The following is a 9907-nucleotide window of genomic DNA, read 5'->3' on the forward strand; positions in this document are numbered from 1 at the left end:
CGGCAGCAATCAGGAGGGAAGAAGATCGTGGTTGCAGTAAGCGCCCGTTGTCCTTTCTCGACGTTCAGATCCAGAGGCATCAGGACGCGCCTCCGAAAATCACTGCTGTTCTTGTATCCTGCCAGGATCATAGCGCTCATGGACATCGATCTTCATGACGATTAACGAGGATCGGAGAATAAAGAGATGAGATGTGGAACGTGCAATTCAACTCGAAAGGCTGAGCGGCAGCCTCGGACAGAACCCTGAAACCAAATGACGCATCTGGCTGCCGATCAAGCGTGCGCTCTGGCGCTTGATCGCCACAAAGTTCGTCTTCCTCAAATTAAACACGGCTCGAACACGAAACATGGTCTCTTCGCTAACGTCGGCGCGTGAGACAGCTGGAAATATTACTGTTGAAATGACAACATTGATATCCGAAAGTCGCATTCTGGCATTCTTACCGAGCACTTATCGTCGAGATAACTCGTACCCATGCACTCGTGATCGGACGGACGGCATGGACCATCGATAAGCGGGGCGACGGTGGTGATTTTTCTGCTTGCCGAGTGCATACACTCCCTCCTCACATTGGACGACGCAATGCAAAGGCCGGCTTGGTGTGATGCTAACTTGGTAGAGCCTCGCTTCGGCTGTCACATGCTTCGAAACTTCCACCTTGCGCCGGCACACACAGTAGCCTGCCGGTGTCGGACCGCGACTGACGTGAAGATGCAGATGGCACCGGTAACGTTTCCAGATCTGGAGGTCTTTATCAGACCCGTGGAAACCAACGCGTATCAAAAATAGCGAGGCTGGGTTTCCAAAGTTTGATACCTGTAGCTGCGCAGCTGGACCTCGAGTCTAGACCGTCTTCGAAGCCAATCAATTGTCATTCAGCTCTCAATTGACCAGCCCTGAATGTCAAATGTGAGCGGTATGCAAGTCATAATGCACCATCCGGTAATTGTTCTCCGGACGGCAACTATCGAACGCACAGTAGCCCATGATCACAGCGGGGGGTCCATGTTCGATCTGAACACTGCTGGCTCGCGAATGTTCATTCACCATCCGATGGGATCCACGGTTGGTACCAGTTGCAAAACTTCGAACAATCAAAAAGCAGTCACAGGCGCGCGTGTCGCGGCCGAGAGCTGGGAAGCTTCTCCACCCCCGCACTTCGAGGGATTGCGCACACGGTTGTCCACGACGTTCCAATTCGACACGCGTGCCGCCGCCCGGCGGTTTTAGATGAGACATGGCCAGTGGTAGAGCTCCCTTTTTTTACGTACTTTGCATGAAGAAGCGACGCACAGCGCAGGCGTAACTTTCGCCGGCCACCAGAAGAGTCTGGTGATTTTCGCCACGACCTTGCGACAAAATTTGAGAGCTTGTGCTGTCGGAAGCCTGTTTGGAAGTGTCAGGCACGTAGGTCTGAATAGACGGTGAACCAGAGACAATCCCACCGAACCCAACCACGAGGATCAATTGCAAGTCCTGTAACACAGTTGAATCGTGCGCGTGGCGATGAAATCCAAAGCCACAGAGTATATCGGAGCAGTCCTCCAACGAGAAATCACGTCGGCAGAGCTCTTGAACCAGGCACGTACAAATGCAGGCGCCACATCGGGAAGGATCAGTGCATGATGCAGTTTGTGGCAGCTAAAGGCAAATACCGTCCAATCAAGGCCGGCGCAAAGGCTGACCACCAAACCACTGCTTCGTCAACCAACGATACTTGTTCAGGCGAATCGGCTTGGTGATCCGTCAGTCGGCGCTGCAGCTTCGTATGCATATGTGCTGTCTGTTTGAAGCGACTTCCCAAAGAGTCGGGAAAAAGCAACGCAAGATGCAAGGACAATGGCTCAAAGGCAACCAGGGCAGACGTCGAGCTCGAAGGCTAATGTTGTCCCACAATACCCAATCGTACTACAGTGGATGTAGAGGTCATGCTCGAGCTTTACCCAGCACAACCTCGGATTATTTGACGATGAAGAAAGGTCGAGCTGCCACAAGCGAGAAGTCACGGAGAGGTTGACGCGCCTCGCAGTGAAGGCGAGAAACCCAAGGGTCTATATGTGGGTGATGAGTCCTTGGAGATCTCTCGCACGAGTGAAGGCCGTGGGGCACGTCCTCTATAACAGTGATGAGTATTAGACAGGTGGCAGTGGGTATTTCGGAATAAGCCCAATCAAGAACCCCGAGGTTGGAGACGTGAGGCCGCTGTGATTTGTCTCTGAAGCTCGGGTGAAAATCAGGACAGGCACACGGAGTTGCGCGGTTATTTTGATCCAGCGATGCCACATGCACGAGGGAGTTCCGTGGCTGGTGCTCTGGCTTGTGGAGTGGTACACGGTTACTCGGACACGCTGGATGGGTGAGGTAGTTGGAGATCTGCTATAGATGTATGTACAGGGTACTGTACAACGAAAATCCCTGTAAATTTCATGGTTCGAGAGAACGACATTCGAACCAGGGCATGGGCTCGGCGAACTGGGGCGGCTGCAGCTCGAGGGAATCGTCGTCGTCAGTGAGTTTCTTGACTCTCGCTCGCCCCGTCAATCAGCGTCATCAATTTCATGTCCACAGGCTCCGCCCTGAATTCACACACAGCTTGCTGTCATCTCGTTGCCTTGATCTCTTGTCTTTCTTGAAGGTCTGTAGCTTGTTGCCAGCGGCCTTTCACCCGAACAGCACGACTGCACTCATTCACAGTTCTCCCTCTTATCACGGCCACTTTTGCTCACCCCAAGTTACAGCGTCAGCAGCGGATCGGAGCTTCTTCAAGGATTGTTGCTTTTCTTGACTGTGTCCTGTCCTGCCAAAACCGGTCACTGAAGGATCCACCCCGGAAATAAGACAATCGTCTATCACTCACTTTCGGTCAGTCTCCCGCTTCTCCTGTCCCTGTAAACCTGCATCCTGCGAGTCTTTTTGCAACCTTGCTCTCCGCTTTCCCATCTCGCCTGGTGGCTGAATGCGCGAGCTCCTGCCGCACCTGAACTCTCGCTCGCTCAACGTCGGGGTTGCTGCCAATCTCTTCCACGCCAACCTCCACTCTCTTTCAAGCCCTGCTTTAGACTCTTAATGTTGTCAAACCCGTTCTGTCTTCAGCATCTACCGCCTGGAAGGCATAATTCTCATATGGAGGAGTAGACAACCCAATATCAGGCTCCCGGGTCGCACTACATTTCAGACGGAAACAAAGGTCCCCACTGCCACGAAGCAGTCCATGTCCAGGCGCGCAATTTCGTCCGCGCTTGCGTCCATCTCGACCTACAACAAGTGTCCCTCGGGGCGTCGCAAGGCATATTCCTACTGAACAAAAGAGAGCTCGAGATCGGATCTCGAGTCGGCACTGCTACCTTTCGACGAACCCAACCAGTTTGACGGCGTCCTCCCTCGGAACCGAGCTCTCCCGCTCACGTTCGATGCGATAATCCGGCGACCTCACACCATTGGCACGATCAACAGGGCGGTAGTGTTCGGGGACTCTCACTTGTGCACACACCAAGAGCACTGCAATGCAGCAATAGGTGGAACAGCTCTCTCTCTCTAAATGGTTGTCTCAATGTCCCCGGGCTCGTCTTGGACGGTCCTGTTTCTGTACACGGCCGTATTCTCCCTCTGGCTGTCGTTGTGTCATGGGCTCGACATTTCCTATTGCTCCTCGGAGAACAACGCGGGCAGCTATCCCAGTTGTAAGCGTTGTCCTGTTCTTGAGTTGCTCCAATTACTGACGGCCGGCTCCAGTCTATAGCGAATTTCAGTCAAATGGGTTATGTCAGGGCCACTGTCAAGGATCCTACGCATTCGCGGTCCTCCAAGGCTACTATTGCTGGTGTTCCAACTACATACCCACACAGCAGGAGAGCACATACAACTGCAACCAAGTGTGTCCCGGCTACGGTTCCGAATGGTGTGGTTCCACAAGTGATGGCCTCTATGGATATTACCTCCTGAGCGCAGGAGTCCCCCTGGGGACCTCGGGTTCTGGTTCAAGTACACCCTCAGCAACATATTCAACACCATCTCAGTCGTCATCTTCATCGGTTAGTATTATCACCTCTACTTCCGCCTCCTCGTCTCCGTTGGATACTGGGTTAGCCACATCCTCCCGCTCCACCTCTACCTGGCCAGTGTATCATTCCTCTTCAGTGGTAACACCTGGACCCTCTCAGAGCTCTGCCGAGGCTAGCATTGTAACTTGGTCAACGGACACTTCGTCGACCTCAACAAGCTTCCTTGTATGAGAACCCGACCTTGAAAAGCACACTCTTGATCCTTTCGCCCTCTCTGACCTATGATGAATGTTCTTAACTGACAAGATTCAAATCTAGCCAACATCAACTCCTCCATCCTCCACCTATAACCCGCCGCCCACTCCCGCACCTACGGAGGTTTACACGAGCGTAACCACGGTTACGGGCGAAGTCCGTACTGTGGTCGTGACACCATCTCCCGCTGCCTCGTCAGACGCAACCTTAGGGCAAAGCTCTACCGATGGGGGCGGCGGCGTCAGCACTGGCAAGGTTGTTGGGATTGTGCTGGGCGTAGCACTCGGCATCGGCATTTTGATCGGAATTGCGGTTTACCTGTGGTTCCGTCGGCGGCACAATAAACTGCAAGAGCAACGCGGACCAGAAACGGCTTTCGTCCCTCGGGCCGGAGATGGCTCCCCTCCCAATATTGTCCCGTCTCGGCAAGTTAGTCAAATGTCGACGGCTGGATTACTGGGTTCTAAAGCTCCCCGGATCAATACATCTATGGGAATCCTGGGCAGTGATCTACGGAGTGCTGATCCAACCATTTCATCAAACTCGGCGTCCGATCGTCGTAGTTTGGGCACGGATCAAAGATTGAATCCGTACGCTTTGTACATGAGTGAGCAGGGGCGCGTTAGCAACGTGTCCCTGCAAGACAACCAGGACTATTCGAGACAACTTCGGGTAAGTGCTGCTCAGCAAGCCGTTGGAGGCTGACGACTGATTGTGTGCTAGGTGGCCAATCCAGATTAATCCGACTGCCCAACCGGGCTAGAGCCGGCTAATACGCGTCTGATTGCAAAGGCCTGAGACCCATGGCATACGGCTTTTCGGAAGCAGTTCGAAAAGCATGGCATATCCTAGGGCGGCGGAGTAAGCCTCGCCACGAGGCTCCAGTCTCACACTGCCCTTATCGGACCCAGGGAAAGACGATGATTTTGCACTGAAGGAATGATCTTTACGACGAGACGAGGTGTCAGCTTCCGGCGACTTGCAACAATTGATCCAAGCATGTTGACCAGCATTGGAGGCGTTTATGAGGCGATGTACATTTAGCATAGCGAAAGAGGGCGTATGGTAACAGGACACGCACGAAAGGGATTTTGTATGCAATAGGGTCCGGCGTTCGACATACAACGGTGGGACATGAACAGACCACAGCAACTTCTGGGGCATCAGCCTGGTGCGTCCAGCGTGTGCACGTTGTACACGGATAGGCACTGAGAATTGCCGAGTGGACTCGTGCCAGGATTTAACTCGGTTGTCCAGCGGCCTCTGGCGGTCTCGAGACGCTTCACAAAGGGCCTATATAGATGAGCTGAAGACAAAAGTGCACTCTTTGCCTGTGCCCAAGTGGCTTCTCCGTGACGCAGCGGAAGACTGTGAGCTAGGGTTGATGCCCAAAGGTCCATGGTGGCAAGGCTGTGAGGAAGCAGTCTGCTTGCTTGGGCTTGGGCTTCGACCAACTTCAGGCTGAGATTTTGAGTCACTGAGTTTCGGGCCAACCCGTCGGCAAGCATCTTTGTGCCTGATTCTCGTGACCCGGCTCAAGAGACGAACACGAAAGCCGTCTGTTGGGACCAGCCAGCGGCCGAGTAAAGCGAATTTTCCGGAAGACCAGACTGGGCCTACCAGGACACCACCAGTTGCAGCCCGCTGTTGATAACAGAACGAGCCTGCTGCATTGTTCTGGGAGGGCTTTGCATTAACGTGTGTCAAAGGCCACCCCCCGCTCATTGGGCTCCGGTGACGTAACCAACAAGTCATGCACCGAGGGTTTCGTCGTTGTTCGCGAGTAGGCTTCGTTGGCAAAAAAGCCTGCACATGCCCCCCCAGCAGGCGATGTGCAGCCCACCCAAACTAGAAGCAGGTTCCAGCTGGGCTTCTCTCACCTCACCCGGTCGTGACAACCCAATCTGCCCTCGCTCAGCCACTGTTTCTTCTGCTGCAACGGCCTTTCGCTTCTTGTTCTTCACTTGGCCTGCTGGCGACACAGCTGCAGCAGCCATACACCGTATAAGTTTCTCCAACGCCTCGCTTTTCCACCAAGTTCCCGCAAGCACCCCACCGGACCCAAACTGCCCACGAAGCAGCCACATCACTTGACCCCAACTACTCGTATCTCGACCTCGCGTCGACAAGCTGACCGAGCTGTGAAATGGCAGGACGTCGGTATGCCGACGACGTCTCGGTTGACCGCTACGAAGACAGACGAGAAAGTCATGTGTCACGAAACGGACGCCGCTATTACGATGACCGGTACACAGAGGAGGAGATAGACTACCGCCGCTCCACTCCTGCACCTGCCGCTGTCCGGGAGAGAGAGACGATGGTGCGTGAGGAGGTCCGGGAGCGTCCTGGACGTACCCCTGCCTTCCTCGAAGAGGGCTATGGCCGCACCTCGGCTGGTCCTGTGGTTCTACGCAAGCGAGAACAAGAAGATTTCGAGTTCGCTGCTCGCCCCCGCCGACGGTCTCCTTCACCTGAACCCGAGAGGAAGGTCGAAAAGGAGGAAATCATTATCAGGCGGGACGAGTCTGAGGTCCGGGCGCCTCCTCCGCGGATAAGGGAGCGGGAGCGAGATGTGGATCGTGAAGAAATCATCATCCGTCGAGACGAACGGGAACGGTCAAGGCCTCCCCCCCGATTCCGAGAAAGGGACGTTGACCGTGAGGAAATCATCGTCCGTCGAGATGAACGCGAGAGGGATTTTCGACCGCCTCCGCCACGGGATGTCAATTCCTCAAGGGAGGAGATTGTCATCCGACGCGACGAGCGGGAGCGCGAGGCCGTTCGTTCGCCACCGCCACGGGCGGTCAATTCATCTCGGGAGGAGATTGTCATCCGCCGCAATGAAGAGGAAGACCGACGCTCGCGATACTATGACGATGACGATGTCATTTCCCGGAGAGGGGACTACGATCGGAGACCCGCTCGAGGAGACGTCGACAGGCAAGAGATCATCATCCGCCGTGATGAACAGAACGTTGACGGCCGGCGCTACGATGACTATCCGCCGACTCGACCCAAGTCGCACGAGCGGGCCAGATCAAGGGCACGACGCTCGAGTGACGCCTCCAATGAGGAGATCATTATTCGTCAAGAGGAGCGGGAAGGTCGCAGCGGAACCCGCAATCAACAAGAAATCATCATTCGACGGAGTTCTCGCTCTCGGTCTCCCGCCACGTCGGTCACGTCCGCCCGGACTGCTCCCCCTGTCGCCCTTCCTCCCCCAGAGCCCCCGGTCATTAATGCGCCTACCATCCACCAAGAAGTCATCACACATCATCGGCATATCGATCATGGCTTCGAAGTAGCAATTCCCACGCGGCCACGGGTGATCGAGAGACCACCGTCACCCCCGAGCCCCCCACTTGCACCGCTGCCCCCCCCTCCACGTGAACGAGCTCGGTCGGAGGAGCGGATCGAGATCAGCAGGGTGCAAACCCGCAACGGCCGCACCGAGGCCGAGGACATTGTTATCGACCGGAAAGAAAGAGACACGCCAATCACACCGAGGAGTATGACACCGTACAACCATCCTCCGCCAGCACGTGAGCCGTACCACGAACCTGCACCACCTCGTCGTGAAGCTTATCGGGGATATGACCGGGACGTGCAAGAAGAAGCCGATTACTACAACTCCCGTGCTATGGACCGAGCTTATATCGGTGAGGGCTACCATGGAGCCACTCGGGATTGGGCTATTGTCGATGTTCCTCCTGGAACCAACCGTGTGCGAGTGGACGGGGTCGGTGGGGCTAGTCAAGAGATTACCTGGCAGAGATACAACGGAGTGAGGAGAAGCAAGTTCATCCCTGACGGGGTTGATGATGGCTACGAGGTTGCCCCGCCGCGACCGAACCCCTTGCCGGCGCCGGCGCCGGTTCCTGTACCTCTTCCACATCCCGCACCTCTGCCATCGGCCAACGGCGAGATAGCGCGCCGGTACGGCAGGGAACGTAACCCCAAAGATGGCCTGTGGACAGAAGTGACCAAGGATTTGGTGGTCAAGGAAGCCATCCAGGAGATGGGTTACGAGTTTGAGGAGACTGAGGACTTCTACTACATTATTGCCTACTTGCGCTACGTACGTCTCTACGATCGTTCCTGCGTGTCGAAGATACTGACTGACCCATCACAGGAGGACATTGCGCGACTGGTAGGATTGTCGGATGACATCCGCAAAGAACGCCGCAAGCGCATCAAGGAGATTGAGTGGGAGAACAGGGTGCTCCCTCCTCCCATTGAAGAACCTGCCCCTCGTCCGCTTGCGATCGAACCGCCGCCGCCCCCACGGCCACGTCAGGAATGGGATCGAGAGGAAGAACGGTATATCGAGCGCGAAGTCCTCTATCGGGGTGGCAGACCCCCTCCACCTCCAGGCTGGAGACGTTGAAAGCAGTCATCGCATAAATCTGTTCTAGATTGGGTTATATTGATGATATGGTGTCTGTTGGCCGATGATCTGATGATATGATGTCTGATGTCTGATTTCCGTTGGCTGACAATCTGACGATCTGATGTCTGATGTACTTGATGAACTGGCAATAATGCGCCAAAGACTTACACGAGTTTCATATGTTCGGAACGGCGGGGATGATGCATCTGAGCAAGCGTGGGACACCGTGGATTTTGATTTAGCGATAGCGAAGAAAAACGACGTCGGAGTGAGATTGATATGAAGATGTAAATGAAAATGAAAATGAATGACTTGGGTACTGTAGGTACCTAAGTCTGAGGATTGTTTCAACGTGAGTAGAGTACAGTCAGTAATGGCTTTGCAAGCTGCCTGGGAGGGGGCAGCGTCGACCTGTATCTCGCGTTTACAAATCAATCTTACAGTCTGTAGCGGCACGACACGACACAGCTCAACGCAAGCAATCGATCAATACAATATAATACAATACAATTCTGCACAACAAAACACAACACGGCAGCCCATGGATTACCCTACAGTACTGTATCTAGCTGATTAATGAGGTCGTGAACGCCCCACGGCGATCAGATACTGATACAAACACAGGCCGCGCTGAGATGCGTACGAGGTAGTATGTACGTGTATGTACGCATAAACTACTGTAGGTGTGGAGTCTGCCCGCCTCTCTGCCCGCCTGCCTGTCTTGTTTGTCTTGTTGGTCTGATCGTATTCCAACCCAACCTGAGATAGACAAGTGATGGCGGACCAAAAGCGGGGAGGGGCATACAAGAGAATTGTCAAGGTATCCGGGATGGATGTAGGATTATTATGATGGGGAATGAGGCAGTCGCCGTTTGGAATAAACGTTGCTTACTGTATAATGGATAAGTATCTTGGTGACTGAATGACTGAATGACTGGCTGACTGACTGACTGACTGAATGACTGACTGGCAGTACCTTGAAGTATCTGACGAGATGAGACGCCACGGTCCCTGATTCATTCGGGGAACAAGGGCCGGAGCTGGAGAGGACTCGGGCTCATCAGCATGTGGACTGATGACTGGATGTGAAGTACTAAGTACTGAGTACATAGGAAGGAGGAGGAGGGAGCAGTATGTATGTGTGTGACCGCCTGGCGCTATGGCCATGGCCTTTCATCATCATTGATTACTGCTCACAATGAGACTGCTATCTCGGTGCAATGGCACTGCTATCTCGGTGTTGAGCACATGGTGCTTG

The 9907-nt window shown here is 54.3% G+C and overlaps 2 protein-coding genes across 2 annotated transcripts; both read left to right on the top strand.

Moving 5' to 3' along the window:
* Positions 1-3541: 3541 nt before the first annotated feature.
* On the top strand, positions 3542-4964 carry G647_05011 (uncharacterized protein; the record flags this gene model as incomplete). The annotated part of the gene is made up of 3 exons (XM_008729346.1): positions 3542-3683; positions 3736-4229; positions 4323-4964. 3 exons carry the CDS (start codon positions 3542-3544, stop codon positions 4962-4964), a joined length of 1278 nt encoding a protein of 425 aa, XP_008727568.1.
* A 1441-nt stretch (positions 4965-6405) lies between these two features.
* On the top strand, positions 6406-8646 carry G647_05012 (uncharacterized protein; the record flags this gene model as incomplete). Its single annotated transcript, XM_008729347.1, has 2 exons — positions 6406-8337; positions 8392-8646. 2 exons carry the CDS (start codon positions 6406-6408, stop codon positions 8644-8646), a joined length of 2187 nt encoding a protein of 728 aa, XP_008727569.1.
* Between the last annotated feature and the right edge of the window lie 1261 nt (positions 8647-9907).

Source organism: Cladophialophora carrionii (assembly GCF_000365165.1).
Source record: "Cladophialophora carrionii CBS 160.54 unplaced genomic scaffold supercont1.4, whole genome shotgun sequence".
NCBI classification, from domain to species: Eukaryota; Fungi; Ascomycota; class Eurotiomycetes; order Chaetothyriales; family Herpotrichiellaceae; genus Cladophialophora; species Cladophialophora carrionii.